A 20,708-nucleotide genomic window follows, 5' to 3' on the forward strand; every position below is an offset into this window, starting at 1 on the left:
ACACGTTTCATCATCCAGAGCAGCACATTACGGGACAGGGTTTGCGTCTTTAAATCTAAGGGGGGCCAATGTGACGGTGTTACCGATCAACACTTCCTGCTGCTGCTTCACAATAAAGGCCTTCCAGCAAAGAAATTGTCATTCAGTTACTTGGAGTAACTTAGCCAAATAATCAGATATTGGTTCACGCACAGAGGCCATGGGACATTTGGCACCGCGGCTGGTGTGATCATCGCGAGATGGTCTCTAGTTACTACTGATCTGAAAAGGGTCGCAGATTAACTTTTCTTAGTAAACGAGACAGAGGTATGCAGAAGAAGAGTTCTTGTTGGGATTCTTTGTCTCCAGCTGACGTGTTCAAAAAGCAGAACCCTGTCAAAGTGTTGCACGATATGCACTCGATGGTTACATACGAGATATTGTGCTAAATCGATGTTTCCCCACAGGCTTTTGTGAGACTACGGTGGGTGGCAACATATTGTATTTGGTTTTAAAGTTTAAATGCATCAACCTGGTGCACTTTGAGATCATAGATCTATGAAGAACGTTGTGCTCTTGTAATCAACATTGTGCTCTAGCTAGTGGTGTATCGGATCCCCTCACGGTTCAGCACACAGTTTAACGTTAACCATCACAGTGTGAAATACATCGTTATCCATTTACCTTCACATATTTAAAGTACTGCAGCTATGAATCTTATCAGTTACCTGTAATGACTACACAGGATATGAATAGGGTCTGTTATTGTTATTATTTTATTTTACCTCACTTGTATAAATTGTGATGGGGGGAGATTGTGCGCGCCGGCAGGGGAAGCAGTCAGTGTTTAGTGGACTCAGAGATCGCGTCTCGCCACGCTTCACCAGTTGACTCTGTTTTGTGGATTTGTTTGGTTGTCATCGGTCTGTTTTGCTTTACTTTAAGGAACTTTGGAACTGATGGGACTCGGGGTTTGAGTGATAGTTTGTAAATGTTTAGTTTATTGTGCCGGAGTACAGCGGGAGCCTCGCGGTTTTTGTTTTGTGTATGCTGAATGAATTTGCTTTATATTAATGTTATATTTAACTCACTGTGTGCTTTCTTTTGTGTCTGATGTATCATTATAGTGCAAAATAGAGAGAGCCTTTCAGCGTGTTCTCTACCTTCAACTGTGATATGCTGTCAGATGTAGTGTCTGTATACCAATTCAGTGCCTTTTAAGTTTAGCGTATGTACTTTTGCCTTTTTAGGTTTATATAATAAGGTCAATTGTTACAAGGCTCTGTTCAGTGAAATGAGGATTGGCTGAAGGTAAATTATAACGTTATCGTGACGTGTTCACATGTAATCTTGTTGTTTGTTTCCACAGCAACATTAATAGATATTAGAGATGAATTATGAGCTGTTTACACTAGCTCTAAGCAGATTATAATACATCATCAAAACTACTAATGACAAGATTTGTTTTTATTTCCTAATCATTTCAATTGTGTGTTTTTATAAAAAAGGATAACATGTAGAATATTTGATGGTTTACTGGCTTCAGAGCGGTTTAAATTATTTTTGGGATGGAGACAATAGTGTGGATCCTTGTAGAGCAGCTGCTATAATCAAACAACAATATGGATCATCAATGATCAGCAGCAAAACCCACAGGATCAGGATCTCTAAAAGTTCTATTTGCTCCCTTTTTTCTTTTGTGCTGATCTGATCCGTGTTACGATCCGAACCGTGAGTTTTAGACAGATAGATAGATAGATAGATAGATAGTAACTTTATTGATCCCGCGAGGGGAAATTATTTTGTTCCAAGCAGCAATAGGTTACAGGTAAGAACAGGTAAAAATAACAGGGTAAAAATCTTAATATAATATAAAAAATGCACATGTCAATACACAATATAATAACAATTATATTATATAATATAATAACAATTATAATAACAGAGTAAGGATATTCGATAAAGAATGCACACTATATACAATTATATATATATATATATATATATATATATATATATATATATATATATATATATATATGTACAATAATAGAATAATATTAAATCAACTAAGTAAACAGTAGCGCAAGGATTTAACCGACAGTGAATGATTTGGCCCAAGGTGATTTATTATGAAGTCTTATAGCAGTAGGCAGGAATGATCTCCTGTACCTGTCCTTGTGACAGCGGAGCTGGATGAGTCTGTTGGAGAAAGTGCTCCACTGTCCCTGCAGTAGGTGGTGGAGAGGGTGATCCGGGTTATCCAATATGGATAATAATTTCTTCAGTGTCCTCCTCTCCACCACCTGTTCCAGATAGTCTTGTTTACAGCCAATGATGGAGCCGGCCTTTTTAACCAGTTTATTAAGTCTGTTGGTGTCTCCGGCTCCGATGCTGCTCCCCCAGCAGACTACGGCGAGGTACAGTGCACTGGCCACAACAGACTGGTAGAACATCTCCAACATCTTGCTGCACACGTTGAAGGATCAAAGTTTCCTCAAGAAAAAGAGTCGACTCATCCCCTTCTTGTATACACAGCGTTGATGTTGGCCTTCCAGTTCAGTCTGTTGTCGATGGAGACACCCAGGAACTTGTAGTACCATTGGTTTTTTTTGGCAACCAATGGATGGAAGATACTTTATTTGGAATGCGGAGAACGCCGTAAATGTCTCTTGGAAGTACTCCTCTTATAGAACTCCATGCATTGCAACAGTATGTGGAGAAATCCATAGACAAACCTGTAGCTGTGATACGTTGCGGTTGCTAAGCTGTGATTGGACAACTGCTGTTCAGAGGAGGGGTTTAGCAAATGATCAGTGGGCAGTGAATGAATATGCATCGGGTGTATATGATGACAAGGTGTGATGTTAATGTGCAGGTTTAACATGACCTCTGGTCTAATCTGGGTAGCAGGTCTTCTGCAGCTAAGTGTGAAATTCTAAAAATAACCTCACCCAAGGAATAGGAAACGGGTCACCCACCGACTGGTCCATGTCAACAAATAGTTTCTCACAGACGCAGCAGTGAAACTCAGGCGACCTCGTGTCGTCTACTGAAACAACGAGTAGCAAGTTAAAGCTGCCTTTAAAACACTTGTATTGTGTTCTGGACCAATCAGTCAAATTCACTGAATAGCCAAGCTGTCCATGTCATTACTTTTATATTCATGAAATAAGTATGCAAATGTCACATGTCTATTGTACTGTTTCTAAATCAGGAGGACTACAGTGTGTGTGTGTGTGTGTGTGTGTGTGTGTGTGTGTGTGTGTGTGTGTGTGTGTGTGTGTGTGTGTGTGTGTGTGTGTGTTTACTTCAGTCTCATGCCGTGCCAGCCTCCATGAATCTTCGCTGTGAAGTCTTCTGGAATCTTCTGTTTATGAAATCCTCCCCATAACGCCGCCCTGTGGTCTCTCTGTCTTCTTCACTGACTGTTCCTAGCATGAACTGTAGTGTGTGTGTGTGTGTGTGTGTGTGTGTGTGTGTGTGTGTGTGTGTGTGTGTGTGTGTGTGTGTGTGTGTGTGTGTGTGTGTGTGTGTGTGTGTGTGCGCCATGAACATGTAATAACTGTCAAAGCCGAGGTAAACACAAGGTTTAAAGCCCATTCTGTGAACTTGTGGTGTTTGTAGAGAAGCAGGCAGGATGTGCAGCATCATGATATCGATCACTAACCCACAGAGATCTCTGGCACTTCTTCTACACAATTGATCCAAGCCATCCTGAGAAATTAAAACCAGGGTGGAGCTGAAGGTTTTTCTGTTTCATGAAGTCTGTTGTTGAGCATGTTTTTTCATTTTGAAAGACAGAGATGATGAGAGAAATAGACTTCAACAACCTCACAAAGGACTCACCAGTAGTATTACAGCCGGTCCATTATACTAAAATTGTCTATACTTGACATTCAACTTTTTTTAAACTGGTAATCCAATTTTGTGTCAGTCACTACACTATGCAACTTCAAAAATAATCCATCATTGAATATTTATTTATCTTTGATTAGGAAACTTCCCCGGCGGTATCACGATTTTAAAAGCGGCAGAAAAGCATCAAACAGCTGCTCTACAGTAACGTCAATGAGAGAAACACTGCTGGTGTTTTAGATGTTGGAGCGACCAGCAGAGGGAGGCCTCTCAACAGTCCGTGCTCCCCACATGATGACACGAAGAACCTACTGTTACTGCAAAGGAAATTTTGCTGTGATAGACGTTCTGAGTTCATTCTTCTGTTCGGGAATGAAGTGAAACTAGTGGCTGCCTGGTGGGTCGGACGCTTTGAAAGGAATGTTATGCTTCGGAAAATGGCCAGCTGTCAAGGAAAGTGTACAAACGTTGTAGTTAAATGGGTAAAACTGCTGTAGACCTTTAAACCTGCTAGTTAAATAAGCTATATGCGCTGGCTGAGTGCAAGTTGCTACAGCTAACGGCTAACAGAAATTGAAATTGTATAAACCCAGTCGTAGAGCAGAAATGACCACTATTAGATTTTGAATATGTTAACAGTTCCTGCACCTTTAACGGAAGAGGAGGAATATTGGGTGAGTAATAGCAAACCTCCTCCACAGTCCTGCCCGTACTATTCCACTCATCAACAGATTACCGAAATGCACCAAGAAACAAGCAATGCACCAAGAAACGCAGTGAAGAAGAAGAAGCTGGTGAACATAGATATAAACAATGCTGGATTTTAAATGCTGTAAAAAAATGGTTCACGAGGAAGGACAATGCCTTTAACACAACTGTTTTAGTGAGTAACACTGAATGTAAAAACTAAGGAAACATTTCTAGGGCCCCTTTTAAATTCTGCTACAGCAGAGCTCCAAGATCCACAAAGAACAACAACCATTGGTGGAGGAGGTTATCGACAAAGCTGAGGGGAAACAAACATACCTGATCTCGAAATAAGAATGTAAAGAATGTGGCTTCATTTCAGCAAGGTGTGTGTGTGTGTGTGTGTGTGTGTGTGTGTGTGTGTGTGTGTGTGTGTGTGTGTGTGTGTGTGTGGGGGGGGGGGGGGGGGGGGGGGGATGACGAAGCAGAAGAATGGTTCAAACTGATTGAGTGAGTAGAGACAAGTGTAGTTTAAAGCAGCAGGTGTGTGTGTGTGTGTGTGTGTGTGTGTGTGTGTGTGTATTACGTGTTGGGCCAGAATTGCTCTGAACCCAAAGAACAACATTTTAGCTCACTGTTGCAACTAAAACCAGTCCTTACAGCCATGCTCACCTCCCACTAACATTCTTGAGTAATTAAAGGTCCCATGTGATATTTTTGCTGCAGGAGTTGCAGTTTGCAAACCCAACATTCAAAATTGGCTTCTCCTCCCCCGGCTCCTTGAGGGTGAGGGTGCTCCCCAACCCCCAGATTCACTCTGGTTTTGGAATGAGTTTCGTCCTTTTTGGTTTCTCGTTGTTTTTTCGAAGCGCTTTCTTCAACCATTTTCTTAGCCTCGTCTTGGATTTGTGCTCACGATCCAGTACCTACGTTTGTATAGAGGTTGATGCCCAGAAAAGTCCGAAAGACAGCAAAATAAGAAGAAAAGAGAAAATACAGGCAGAGGGCAGGCGCTCCCCACACAGATTATATATGTTATACTATATGTATTATATTCTATTGTATAAGTGGGTGTAGTTTCTTGGACCACCAGTTAGTTTGTGGACTACGGTTTTGAAGCCTCGAGTCGACTTCGGCCGTCGCCATCTTGGTTGTTTGGAACCAAAGGTGACACAATGTGGCCGACTGTGGTAGAGCGGGGTCGTCCTTCAACCAGAGGATCGGCGGTTCGATCCCCGGCTCCGCTAGTCCGTGTCCTTGGGCAAGACACTTCACCCCAAGTTGCTACGATGTTCCTGCAGTGTATGAATGTGTCTGAATGTTAGTTAGTCCTGATGGGCAGGTGGCACCTTGCATGGTAGCCCCTGCCATCAGTGAATGAATGGGTGTGAATCGGACAATTCTGTGGTAGCAACCTGTCAATCACTGTGTAGCCCCACCCAAAAGCATACCCTGCTTTATGGTCTGTTTGACTCTAAATGGACCATAATGTACTAAATGAACGTCATGCTGTATTGAAGAAGACTTGAAACTAGAGATTGAGACCATAAACTCATGTTTACAATGTTTACTGAGGAAATAAATCAAGAGAGAAGTAGAGTCATTTTAGACTAGACTTCTATACAACTGGAGGAGTCATCACCATGACGCTGCCACTAGTGGGAAATGTGTGTCATCCAAAATGTTGTCTTCATGCCCGAAAAGCTTGATTTTGTTCTCAACACTATCCCACATATTACTGAAGGTTTTTTTTTACATCAGCCTTAAAGCTGTGAAATATAAATCATCCAGGCAGCAGCTGCTTTACACACTCTGGTCTCAATGTGGAAATCTGTTAAACTGTGTATTCTGTTGATCGCTGTCAAAAGAAAAAAACTAGTGACACCCTTGTTGTGTGTCTCAGTGTGAGATCCAGAAATCACCCTTGTTATTTGTGTGAGTGTAGGTGAAAAAGCAGCTGCTCTTCACAGATAAACACTGGGCTGTCACTCCCGTCTCACACACCATGAATGTCTTTTTGTCCATAGAAAGCGGGTAATGATTCAAGCACTCCACTTGAAGCTGTTAGCAGGTGTCAAGACTGAACGCAGCACTGTGGAGAAACATGGGACTGTGTGGGAGTATCGTCCTGCTGTTTATGTTTGAGTGAAAGCTCCATGAGGCCATCAGATGCTAAATCAATGATTTATAATACTGTGAGACGGGATTTGTCAACTCAGAAGACGAGTCACAAACAGACCTGTATCCTCAGGCTTCCACCGACGGTGAGTTCTGAAAAGTGAAGTCAAAGCTTCATGTGTTAAAGCTGCATTCTCTCTACTGTCCATCAGAGGGTGACTCCTCTGATTGTATAGAAGTCTATGAGAAAATGGCTCTACTTCTCTCTTGATTTATTACCTCAGTAAACATTGTAAACATGAGTTTATGGTCTCAATCTCTAGTTTCAAGTCTTCTTCAATACAGCATGATGTTCATTTAGTAAATTATGGTCCATTTAGAGTCAAATAGACCATATAATGTGATTGACAGGTCGTTACCGCGGCGTTGTCCATTCTGGGAGTTGTCTGTGTTTTCAACTTTAACCATTTCACAGTGTGTTGTCACTCCATCAAAGTTAATTTATTTTATTAATTTATTATTAATTTATTTAAGTATCATTTTGGTCGCCTAAAAACATCTTATTCAGCGTTCGGTAGTACTAAGCTCCACCCTCTCGTGTCCCAATAAAACAAGAGGGCGACGGCCAAAAACCAAGATGGCGACGGCCAAAATGCCAAACTGGAAGGCTTCAAAACATCAGTCTACAAACCAATGTGTGACGTTGCTGTGACCACGTCCACTTCTTATATACAGTCAATGGGTTCAATGGAAAGAAATGATATATTGTTGTACTTCAGTTCTGGATCCGGATCACTCTGACTTTTTACAAATGAATGAAGAGGAGTAAACATGATGTTAAACAGACTGACAGGTTTGATTGGACAGTTTTGGCGATTGTCATCCTGCAGCAACACGTGGGGAAATTAAATTGTGGTGACTGACAGAAGGTTCTGCAGTACTTTAATACTTATGATGTGTACATTTAAGTTATTTAGTGTCAAAGAAATAACTGACAATGAGCATTTCTAGTTTTATTGTAAGAAGATTACTATTGAACCTGCTTGTTCTGATGTGATATGACATCATTGTTGGGTGAGCGAACTGAACTGAATCCTGAAACCATCCTTATTTCTCCGTTGAGTTGAGCTCGCTCTCTCTCTTTGGGGCAAAACCATGTTCATATAATATGACAGTTTTGATAAAAATGTAAATAATTCAGTTTTTCCTGTGTAAGAGAGATTTCATCCCAAGGCCTTGGGCTACAAATGTTAACATAATATTCAAACATACTGTCAGGATATGGCAATAGTTTGAGAAAATGTGATAAAAAGTTATTGAATAAAATGACCAACTGAACCTTTAAATCCTCAAAGCAAAATGATGCTAAAAAATTTCAGTAAATGAATTGTGTTTGTAGAAATAGATATTGATACTGTGGTGGGTAAAGAATGACGTGTGTGGTCTGAAACAATACGCTCAACGGGGAGGAGGAGGGGCAGGAAGACCGGGTGATGTCAGTGGGGAAGAAGAAGAGGGAGGACCGCCTTGCTTTTCCTTTTTCCTCCCTCCCCCTCCTCTTCTTATCAGTGTGTGTGAAACAGAGAGAGGATCAGTAGGTGAGTGGACCAAGGATTAACAGCCGTGACAGTTGCTATGGGGGAAGAGAAAAAGGGAACCAGACCGGGATAGACAGAAACACTGTGAGTGGGTAAAACAGAAAGTGAGAGATCGGAGAGTACACCAACTAGGACTCCACTTGGAAAAAGGACTGAGCACTTGTTTTCTGGAATTGGGAGGACCCCTCGCTAGGAAGACTTGACATCAACCAGCACAGCTACCATGTACAGTGGATATGGAGGTATGACCCACCGTGGTGCAGCTCATCTCTAATCATTAACTCTCTGTTAGTCAGGATGAACTTACAGTTGCTGGTTAACAGGTAACTTATCAGAGTGGATGGCTGGAGAGAACCAAAAAAACATGACCTGTAACTTGTTTAGAGCAGTGCTGTTTGTTATAGTCATGTGATTTAATGGAAAGCCCTCTCTGAACACAGCAATATGCTATCAGTCTCACCTTTCATCATGTTTCTCCTACTGATGAACAGATACCGTGGGTCACTCCGTCTAAAAATGACACTACATTCTGTATCAAATATATGTGTGTGTGTGTGTGTGTGTGTGTGTGTGTGTGTGTGTGTGTGGTCAGGGCTGGGTTTACATACCTAGTTCCATTTTGGATAGGATTTGTAGAATATCCAGATTTTTTAAATTCACCTTTAAGGATGTCCATATGTATCGTACATTCATACAGTTTTTGGCTGTAACCCATTTTCACTCCTAACTAGTACAGCCAGTCTGATGCCAACACACTGTGGCAGCCTTTAGGGCCTTCAACTAACTCCAATGAAAACCCATCAACATCAGTATTAGATGGTCAGAGCAACTGTGAGAAAGGCCAAGTGGAGCAGGAGTGAGGTGAGGTCGGCTGGGTCAAACCAACAGACTTTCACACACTGAGAGCACTGATTGTGTTCCATGACATTGATTTACTTTAACGTAGTTTTGTCTTGTAACTTATGTACTTAACTAGCAGCAGTTACGTAAAAAACATACAAACAAACGTACTTATTTTACGCAACGTGCTGATTTTACGTGATGTACTTATATTATGTAACAAACTTACTTATTTTACGTAACGTGCTGATTTTACGTGACGTACTTATTTTATGTAACAAACGTACATATTTTACGTAATGTGCTGAGTTTACGTGACGTACTTATTTTATGTAACAAACGTACATATTTTACGTAATGTGCTGATTTTACGTGACGTACTTATTTTATGTAACAAACGTACTTATTTTACGTAACGTGCTGATTTTACGTGACATACTTATTTTATGTAACAAACTTACTTATTTTACGTAACGTGCTGATTTTACATGACGTACTTATTTTATGTAACAAACGTACTTATCTTACGTAATGTGCTGATTTTACGTGACGTACTTATTTTATGTAACAAACGTACTTATCTTACGTAACGTGCTGATTTTACGTGATGTACTTATTTTATGTAACAAACGTACTTAATTTACGTAACGTGCTGATTTTACGTGACGTACTTATTTTATGGAACAAACTTACTTAATTTACGTAACGTGCTGATTTTACGTGACGTACTTATTTTATGGAACAAACGTACTTATGTTACCCAAAGCACGATGTTTTCCTAAACCTAACTACATAGTTTTGTTTTGCGTAAGTAAACCTTCTGAAAAGAGACTGTGTGAAAGTAACGAGCAGAAACTATATGTTTCATGTACGTTTATTTTGAAAAGACACGATGCATGTCACGAACACAAACGGACACTCAAGGGTTTCACAGTTTGAAGCGTAGAAACACTGACCAAGTGTTTGACGAGTTGTTCATACAGACTGGGAAGAGGTCCCGTCCCAAAGTGATTTCAATGTTTATGATTGGGACAACATCTACAGTGTAGTTAAGCTGAAGCTACTATTTGGGGCTGATCACACCAAGATGCGTAGCTACATAAGGTTAGCTTCAAAAACACCGTGGCTTCTACCTGGCTTGTTGGCTCACCGTAGCCTACAGCCTACCCGTCCTTACAGACTCTGTAGCTCTCCGACAGTCCAGCAGCTAACTAGCTAGCTAGCCCTACCACTTCTACCGGCATCAAAACAAGAAGGAAGTGATAAAGTAGTAAAGCCCGCCTCTTGTTTGATTCCATTGGCTGCCTGGGTCAACTTTGACATTGACGAGCGAGTTTTTGTTCAAATATTCTCACTATTCTGAACCCAAACCCCACATACTGTAAGATTTGCATCACTGCCAGTGGTGAAGACAGACAAAGAATGGCACTAGTGAAAGATCTGTGTGTGGCATGAATGTTATCTTGATGGACTTAATGCTGCACAATTGTAAATGTTCCCAAAGGTTTCTTATTAAAGTATGATCAAATGTACTTGAAAAAGAGTAAATGAGTAGTAAAGGCCCATTCCTGCCTATAGCATGGCTCTAAAAATCTGGATTTGTAAATGCATCACGTGTGAACTCCTTCCTCTCCTTCTGCTTACCAGCAGATATTTGAAAGCAGTTATTTACTAAATCAGGTTGCAGCATTAATATTTCAAGAAGACCTTAGTAATGTGTAAAGGCTTTTAGGGGAAACATCTGTCTGTCAATGTAAACAGGAAGTCACTGCTACACCTCACTCCCTTTTAAGGGGGCGAGAGATGTATTAAACTTAACTGGCAAACTTTAGCTTGATGTATATGTGCATCCATGCAGACATGTTTAAGTGTCAGAGTTTATGTGTTATTGAGTGTGGTTCTATCTGATTATGCAGCTTAATGAAGTCTAATGCTATTAAACTAAGCATTTGTAATTTTAAGAATTAATTGTATTCAATACAGTCTCTGCATACAGATTCTGGATAAAATGAAGGTTATAGTTGACATGTATCACCGTAGAAGTGGACTAGTGACGCTTGCATTCTCTAACTTATTATATAAAAGCCATCACATCATAATTAAAAAGTATTTCAACCATATTATCTCTTAGGCACTCTGTAAATATTCAATATCAACTCATGTGAGGAACAACTAGTTTTCATTTTTTGCTTTCATACTGGGAATTGTTATTTCCTATTAATTTCACTATGGCATGAAAATGAAATGACAAAGACTTTCTTGAGTTATGTAATCAATCATAATTACTTATTTTTGTTGATTTTTATTTTGTACTGTACTAAAATCAATAGAAACAGTATTGGTTTCCTGACAGGTGGGGAATATATTTATAAATCTATCATATTATCATTTTATCAGTGGCATAAAATGGTCTTTAAATGACATTAATACTGCGTATCACAATTATTTCTGAGACAATATACCGTCCAACAAAATCAGTTATCATGACAGGCCTAGCCTAGCACCTGTTAACCCCAGTGTAACTAGATCGCCAACATCTGGGTCAGAGATTCCATCAGCGGGCCACAGAGGTCTGGAAAGCTCTCTTCTTTTTAGCTCCACACCACATTTTACTCTTCATTTTTAAACTTGTAGTCCAACCGCAGGTCCCTTGAAGCAGTTGATCAGAGTTTGTGCTGCTCCCTGGAGCCACCAAAGGCTTTATGTGACTTTTTGTCACATATGCAGTCGAACTTCCCGACATCTGTAATCACACTTTGATGTGTAAACTCGGCATACTTATTGGTGCATGTGAAGGCACCATGCTCATTGCTATGGCCCTTTCAGCTTTATTCATATATTGATTAACAAGTTTTCAAACACTAGTCTCCTTTTCCTGGAAGTGAGCGAGCGTACAGTAAAGCTGTTGGGGTTATTTCTGTGACTCACTACAGCCATGAAGTGACCCTGCCCTCCTCGCAGGATGTTACTCCCTCCTGGATTTCCTTTTCCTAAAGACAGTGATGTGAGGGAAGGAGGGGCCTGGAGTTAACAAACTAAACTGTACTCAATGTGGGGGGGGATGGGGATGGGGATGTTGTGAGGGGAGGAATATGTAGGACTGACCCTTTGTTCAGCTTGCTTAATTATGCAGTGTAGTCAGAGGCCACACTTCACCAGGACAACCTTTAGGCTACATCCACATTACTCCGTTTTCGTTTGGAAACGGAGTTTTCAAACAAAAACGATCTCCATCCACTCGGCGTTTCAGCCATTGTTTCCGAAGTGATCTCCGTCCATATTACACGCCTGGAAACGAATATCACGTGACTCTTCACGTTCACTGGGCATGCGCTGATGTAAACAGGAAGTAGATTGTCGTATTTTGTAACTAAGCAACCAGAGTAATAAAGTAGTCTTTAATGATCGTAAGTATGTGTTTGATACTTAAGATCTTCTCTCAAATCTTCCTCTATAAACTCAAACAGATACAGTTCGTGGAAAGTTTAATACGTTTTATTTTTCAGACTTAACGTTAGTTACAGCGCTGCGGGTCTCTCTCTCTCTCTCTCTCTCTCTCTCTCTCTCTCTCTCTCTCTCTCTCTCTCTCTCTCTCTCTCCACTCACTGATCTCTCTCTCTCTCTCTCTCTCGCCGCTCACCGATCGCTACAATAACAGTTGTTTCCTCCGCAGACATGCAGACTTTAACTGGACAACAGCTGCTAGTAAAGACAACAAGGTCAGCAATGCCTGTAATCAGTTGTCAGTTAACCTGGTAGTCGATCGCGGGTGTTACGTCATCGTTTCCAAACGTATGCGTTTCCGTCCGTCCACACGAATACGCTACCCGGAGTTTCCAAAGTTATCCGGCTTCGGGATCGTTTCTAAACTTCTCCGTTTACGGTGCTCCAAAACGCCGGCGTAGTGCGGACGCTCAGTGTAACCGTTGCAAAACATATGCGTTTCCAAACGAAAACGGAGTAATGTGGATGTACTCTTAGTCTGCTCACATCCCTTTGTAGTTACAGGTAGAGATGAATGTCCCTCTCCGTACCTGGACTCATTTTATACCGTGACCATCTCTAGACTTAAGGCATTTCCACACAAAGAATATCTGCACAGAACCAAGCACATAGTATCACACACCAAACACGCAGTTTCATGCAGTGGAAAACCATTTGGAGTGGATGGGCTGCCCCCTATTGATCTGTATCATCAGTTGAGAATCCCTCGAGTGGACTCTGTTAATAGAAACACTGCCTTTAAAAAGGAAACGTGTGATTCAACAAGCCAATCAGATGTGTTCTCCCCTTCCATGTAGTCTCATTAGAATATACCGTATGTCTGTGTTTTATTGGTCAACGTTTGTAGTTTTTAAATGTGCTCTGTAAGTAAAGGGTACTTCTCATAGACCAGGGTTAGAACAATCATTATAGCCTGTCACACTATGCTACCAACATTAAACAATTCCTGTGTGTGTTAGCCTAGCTGGACAGGCCTTCATTCACCATGGAGTTTAAAAAATGTCAACGCTGACCAATGACAACCAGCCAGTGTCATGGGCTAAGCTATGACTCAAGATGGCAGATGTGAAAAGAAATTACAGTACATACATATTTTACAGGCTGCAGTTGTTTGAAATGAATTGGGTTGATGAGACTTGGTATTAGCTCTGTAAAAGCCAGGCGACAACTTCTGGTTCTCAAAAGTGTAAAAGAGCTGTATTTAACATTCAGAACATCAGTATAGCAGCTAAAAGTGTTCATAATGTAAAGATCGAGTGGAGTAATGTCTAGCTGAGCAGAGAAGGAAGTCTCTCTGCCTCTCTGTGTTGTTATCAGAGCTTCTCTGTGCTTCGTTGACATGCTTTTAATTTGTGTTGGTTAGCTCCGCTCTGCTCTCATACGGCGGTTACAGCTGATAACGCCGTCCTGACCGACAGCTTCGTGGCAGAAGTGTAGCACCCTCAACACTGCTAGCTCTATCAGCACTTTCACCCTAGTTTGCATTGATAGTGCTGTTTGCACCGTTAGTTATGAGCTGCCGGCTTGTCATTGACATTTTGAGAGTCGTTGGAAATTGAAATATCCCCAATCTTAGATCTTGCACCTTTAAACATGCATTCTCTCTAATGTCCATCAGGGGGCGACTCCTCTGGTTGTATAGAAGTCTAGTCTAAAATGACTCTACTTCTCTCTTGATTTATTCCCTCAGTAAACATTGTAAACATGAGTTTATGGTCTCAATCTCTAGTTTACAGTCTTCTTCAATACAGCATGATGTTCATTTAGTAAATTATGGTCCATTTAGAGTCAAATAGACCATAAAGCAGGGTATGCTTTAGGGCGGGGCTACATTGTGATTGACAGGTCTCTACCTTGTGCGTTGTCCTGGACCCGGAGGAGACGCTGCTGCCTGCCGTGGAGCTCTCCTCCCACCAGAGCTCCGACTGCAGGTCGAAGGCTGCAGGGAAGCCAGATCTGGGTCTGGGTCTGTGGTTCTTATAATTCTCACTGCTCGTCTTGTTTACTTATGTAGGTCATATAGAGGCTTCAGTATTACACTGAGACTGTTTAGTCACCAGATAAAAGTTCCTCACAGTAACTTTAAGGAGACAACATATTGCCTTCAGACAACCAAAACACGTCAGGGTCTAGATGAGGTTTTCTGTAGCAATCCTCTCTGATTTGAACATCTGAGCTTTGGCTAATTCCTAATCCCACTTTCCATTGTTCTTTATGGCTATTTAGTCATTTTGGTTTGACTATATTTATATTACACTTCCAATTATTCCATCAGAAGGAGAAATGATTGAAGAAACCTCTCTTGACCAAGGCTTACTGTGTGTGCTCTAGTCCCAGTTAAACATCTTCACTCCACAGCTGAGGTGATGTCATGTCACCTTCAACTGCCCACTCAGCAGTATATTTATGCTCCCGAAGAAACCCCTTCATGGCCCTACTCTGGATAGCATTCTTAAGATGAAAATGAGCCAATCATTGAATCATAAAGTTTTGACACTAAAACCAAAGTCAGGACACAGTTTCATTTTATTCATCACAGACCCCAACGCTCTTCCTGTTGACTTTGAAAATACTCTCAAAAGCTTGTGTTGTCATTAAAGACAAAACCGAGATATATATATATATATATATATATATATATATATATATATATATATATATATATATATATATATATATATATATATACATACATACATACATTTATAAGAACTGGTGTGCTTTAAAGGCATTCATCCAAACTGAAATACACGGTTTCTTTCTAATCTGTGTTTTTTCACTGTCTTCGTTCATGCACCATAAACTCTATATATTCAGCATTATTTGTAAACTAACCTCTTTCTCTGCAACCAATACAGTGTCATCAGCATATAACAGAATACTAAGGTTCATATTATCAATTAATATGTCTAGATTGGCCTGCATGATTTCTCGTCAAGTAATTTACATAAAGAGCAAATATAGTCTCCCTACCACAGACCTCTATTGATCCAGTCAAAACATGTTTTACCCTCTTTTGATCTGGCTCTCACCACAGAGGATACACACAGCTTTATTTAATGTCAAAGAACAAGCGGCTTCACGTCGCCTGTTCCACATGGCCACGTCGTTGTGAGAATACTTGTGTATTGGAATGTTCAGATGAGATGAAGATAAAGTCCTCTAGACTTTACTCGTTTGCTGACTTTCCTCACTTCCCTGTCTCTTATCTTGCACTGATTTGCTCAAGCTTAACTGCCAATCAGATCCCTTTTCCTCACTGATGGGCTCCACCGCAGATGTAAGCCGCTCAATCGGCCAAACAGCCGCCGACAAGTGCCGACAAGTCCCAACGGTGGGGTACACACCACTGAAACTAGGGCGAAAGACGCACACCAACGTCAGGGCCTTTAGCTTTATGGACTCCCCTCTTCACCCCCTCTAGTGAGATCTTGCTATTCAACATATAATGTGGGCCAGTGGCTAAAGGTAGGGCATGCTGTTATGTATGACCGGGACCTGGTGCATGCTGGTTACTAGAAGAAACAAGAAACGGAGATGGGTTCGCCTTTTCCAGGGCACATGGCGCCATCAATGTGATGATGTTTGTATTTGTATTATTGATGGAACAGTCTCCCTATGGGCCAGTGATTTAACTGTAGAGTGTGCTCTCTCTAAAAACCTCAGCCTTTCTTCCAAATGAAATTGAAAGTATTTTTAATTTATTTAATCTGTTAGTCCTACGTGTTCTTTTTGTTCTTTACAACATCCTTTTTTACAACATGGAATTTATTAATTTCCATATACAGAAGCTCACAAAGAAGATCATGTATCTAACCCTAACCCATCATATCTATGATCCACATTATCCTGTGTTTTCTCGTCATTTTCCAGTTGATCTATGACCTCAACAAGAGCTTTACGGCTCATCTCAGAAGATAGAAAATTAAAAGAAAAGTTTCTATTTCCTCTTTTAACTTGCTGCCGAGAGTCTAGACTGTTATGGTTGTTAAATAAGTCTCCAGTTTGGAATCATAGACACCATGAGTGGTCAGTAAGGTATTAATACCTTCATATCCAACCCTGACAGCCAGATCAACTGTGTTTTTCCTGTTTCCTACTGTATGCGTGTGTGTGTGTGTGTGTGTGTGTGTGTGTGTGTGTGTGTGTGTGTGTGTGTGTGTGTGTGTGTGTGTGTGTGTGTGTGTGTGTGTGTTCTGCTAGCCTCTCTGGATTTGACATTCCTAGATGTACACGCCCAATTTTCCCAGGGGTGCATACACACCCATGAGAAGAGACCACTTGTAGTGGGCATAACAAACAGCATAGTGACTAGTTAGCTATTCTGAGAGCCTGAGGCTGCCAGCAGGTACTGGTGCTAGAACAATGGTCACAACATGGATTGCGCATTACTCACACTGAGTTGTTAATGCGTTTGTTTTAGTCCGGGCAAGGTATAATGTCTCAGGGGTATGTAGCTACATACACATACACCATTCATTCAACATTCATTCATTTAAGTTTCAGTTTCATTTTTCGTCATATAAGATAGATAATAACGCTGATTACATGGCAATCTGCCATTTCGATGATTAGATCTTTTTTTGCCCAGAGGACGCTATCAGAAGAAAGCTGTTTTGAGTTTTGAGTACAATAGAATTTTATAATGTGATACCATCAGCTGCTAGAGCTGCCAACAGAAAATCTATTTAAAAATGTGTTTCTGCATTGTGTTTCTGCATTGATAAATGGTTATAGCACTTTTTTCTCGTAGGTTACAGTGCTAAAAAAAAAAAGCAGATGGTGATGTTGCGGTTTGTGCCTCAGATGTCACCGACTGGTCTCTTGGCTTATAGTGAGGTGATGTTTGATACCGTGCAATATTTTTTGGATGTAGCTCTGACATATGATTGGTTAGCTATACCTTCCTTCCCCTGATGTGTTTGACTATTAGTTAATTAACAAGCAATATAGTCTGTCAACAGTATATCAAATGATCTGATTCTTAAATGGAGGAAATGTTTCTATCTCGATTAGTGTTTTTATCGATTCTATCATCCAGCCAAAAGTTTGAAAGTGTCAAAGTTTAGCTTTCAAAGATTATGATTCATCCTCTGGGGACAGTGAGCATGCACAGCAATTTCCATTACAACATGGGTAGTAATTGTTAAGATCTCTAACACCCTGATCCTAAAAACAGTGGAATGAGGACTAAGTGATGTGCTGTTGTTTCCAGAATGGTCTGGGAGAGAGAGGCCAGAGAGCATCAAACAATAGGCGTGGTGTCACACACTGAGTGTGGCTCAGAGCCACGGTCCCAGTGTTCATATGAGAGCATCAATAACACAGGAGATGGTGTGACCGGAATCTGTTGTTATCATTGGGCAGGACTGGACTGCTGTTTGGATCAGGTAGGGAACGCAAAATGCAGCTCGGTTTGATGGACGTTTTTAGTCTGATGGCTTTAGCTGTGCGACTTCTGGTATCTGAAGTTTGAACGGAGCCGATGGATCATTAAACTAAATGGGACGCTGACTGATTAGCTCATGAAAGTCTGATAACAAGGCTAGAGAGTTCATAGAAGACAGGACAGTGGGGTGTGACGCAGGGAGAAATGTGCTGTCTACCACTGCTCTGTCTGAACAGGGTCTCTGACACGGAGCTCCGTCAAGGTTGGTGTTTCATATCAGTGTTCAGGGGCGTAACGCTACTAACAAATACATTGCTCAATTTTGGGGTTATGGTGAAGCAGGGACAAGTAGAAATTCAGAAGATGACACTTGTTTTGAAAAATGCACACGTTTGTCCAGAGTGAGAACCATGCAACACGCCTTCTATCCCTATTAAAGCGAGATAGTTACACTGGTACAAAACCACATTTATTTTATTGCTGATTTTATGGAGGTTTATCCACTAAGGGTATGGGATGACTGGAAAGAGTACCTTTCTCTGAATCCAGCAGTGATGTCTAGGGCTGGGTATCAGTACTTGATACCTTTAAGGTATCAACCGCAGTAAACCAGTACCAAGAAAGTTCTCCACTCAAAGGATCAAATCAATTATTTTTCGTGCACAGATCTATACAAACTATATGTATGGTTTTGCTTACAGTCAATCACTGCAAGCGTTCTTTGATTTATTGTGATGTGTGATGGACCCACTACTGCAGCAGCTACAACTCATACAGCTTGAGGTGCCTGCTGGCACACAACTCTCAACACGGAGATGTCTGAGCCGGCGGCTAGCAGCTAACGGTGCTAGCAGCTAACGGTGCTAGCAGCGCGAACAACGCTAACAAAAGCAACAGTGCTGACAGAACTAACAGTGTAACCTGAGGGCTACCTGTAGATTTAATACATCAGTTCATCCATCTCTCTGACCGTCTAAATTCATAGCAGTTTGCCATGTTGTTGTATAGAATTCCATCATACTGTAACAGGCACCTTGTACTTTGACCACCCCAGCTTCCAGTACAGTACAGTGCCTCAAATCCACGAAACTAAACTAAACACGCCATGAGCCAGATTAGCAAGTAGATCAGCCTCACAGACCTGCTGTGGTTTGAGAATTGAATTCCTTTTTTTTTTCACTCAGATGCCTCGGAGAAGCTGACACCATCATTATCAAAGTGTCGTAGGACGTCGCTCCTTTGTTGTCCACCATGTGCTGGCATCAATAACAGACCGACAACTGTAAAACTCATTGATATAAGACCCACATGTTTCAGAGAGACTCCTTACTGTAAGCAAACTGTGTTGTCACTTATTCTGTAGACTCTCAGAGAGAGAACTGCTGTGACAACAGAACATGATGATTTAGCAGGAACTCAAAGAGGGAAGTGTCCTGAATGTGACGGTCCCGGGCTGACCCGACTTTTCCACTTGCTCTGTTTGTCCACTCTGCTTCTCTCTCTCTGAACTGTGTCTGTCTCTATCTCTCCCTACTCCCCTCCAGCTCCTCTGTGTGAGGACTTTAACTAGGTTAAGTCAACAAATGGTTGAGTCCCACAGCACACACACACACACACATTCTTTACGATTTTAAGGGTGGAAGTAAGTAATTACTTTGACTCCTGTTTAACTTATTTTGAGTATTTTAATAATTTTACTGCCAGTTTGAATTGTTCTTTGTTATTCAGAGTAAAAAACAATCTTTTTTTCATCACTTAACACTTAAAGTTGGACAACAATCAATATGGAAGTACTCTTCACATCCCTTGTGATTCCGTTAAACTCTAGCAGAGCTGACCTTTTCTCCTCATCCAGATGACTGCAGCCCTCAGGACTATCTCCCTTTGTTAAATTTCCTGTCAGGAGAGTCCATTGCGTCTGACTTCCTGTAGGATTGTGACATTTCCTGTACTGTAGGACGGGGGGGGGGGGGGCAGTCGTCTTGCAAAGGCTTTTCAGCAGTTTGGAGCAACAGGATGCAGGACGCTGGATCGGCCACAGTAGGAAAACACTGCTTCAGCTGACACAAGCTAACCGCTGACTCAAGCCACAATAACAAATCACTGCTGCTGGCAACAGACGGTTGTCACAATGTATCCAGATGTTAGCCACTGTGGTTTTGAATAGTAGCCATTATAACAAACATGATATTGATGCAAAATGCTTCTGGATGATGGATTGTGACATCAGAGGCTCTTCCAGCTCGTCATACCAACAACACTTGCTGTATCAGCTATTCATTCATGGGATTACACAACTAGCATCACACTAGTCCCAGCACAGATTTCCAGGCTGGACTTAAGCGCCTATGTTCTGTACTAACTTGTAGACCCAGTTAGAGTTAACAGATACTTACTTTGTACCGCTTGTGTTTCACATCTGCATGCTCCAAATGCTGGAGTTCCTGACTGAGAATGATACATTTCTTGATTTTAGATTCATAATATGATGATGAAAGTTTAACATGGACATTGTGACCCCTGAAACTCGTCAGACCTAATCAGCCGAGAGAAGACTCACTGCACTGTTGGTCTTGTTGTACTGTGTTGCAGATATTACACAGTGGTCCCTCTTTGTGGAACAGCTCAAGGGGTAAATGCATAGACTGTATATAAGAAGTGGACGTTGTCATTGTGGTAGACAGGCAGGTAGTCCATCCAATCATTACATTCGGGCCAGAAGAAATGATTAGACC

The 20,708-nt window shown here is 41.2% G+C and overlaps 1 protein-coding gene across 4 annotated transcripts in view; it reads left to right on the top strand.

Moving 5' to 3' along the window:
• LOC137881197 (rho family-interacting cell polarization regulator 1-like) overlaps positions 1-20,708 on the top strand; it is a 69,038-nt gene that overhangs the window by 11,826 nt on the left and 36,504 nt on the right. Inside the window, exon 1 of one of the 4 annotated variants that reach the window (XM_068723003.1) lies at positions 4,464-4,511. The exons of 1 other annotated variant lie outside the window; for it this stretch is intronic. Coding sequence is in view for 1 of the 3 variants with exons in the window: in XM_068723001.1 (XP_068579102.1) it covers positions 8,464-8,482 (19 nt within the window). In the remaining 2 variants the exon portion in view is untranslated. Of the gene's footprint in view, positions 1-4,463; positions 4,512-8,172; positions 8,483-17,908; positions 17,975-20,708 lie in introns of those variants that run through there. 2 more of the 4 variants (XM_068723001.1, XM_068723004.1) reach the window with 2 other exon arrangements.

The sequence above is a fragment of the Cebidichthys violaceus genome, unplaced genomic scaffold (assembly GCF_023349555.1).
Source record: "Cebidichthys violaceus isolate CVI_PGR_0920_01 unplaced genomic scaffold, fCebVio1.0.p SCAF_3, whole genome shotgun sequence".
In the NCBI taxonomy this organism is placed as follows: domain Eukaryota; kingdom Metazoa; phylum Chordata; class Actinopteri; order Perciformes; family Stichaeidae; genus Cebidichthys; species Cebidichthys violaceus.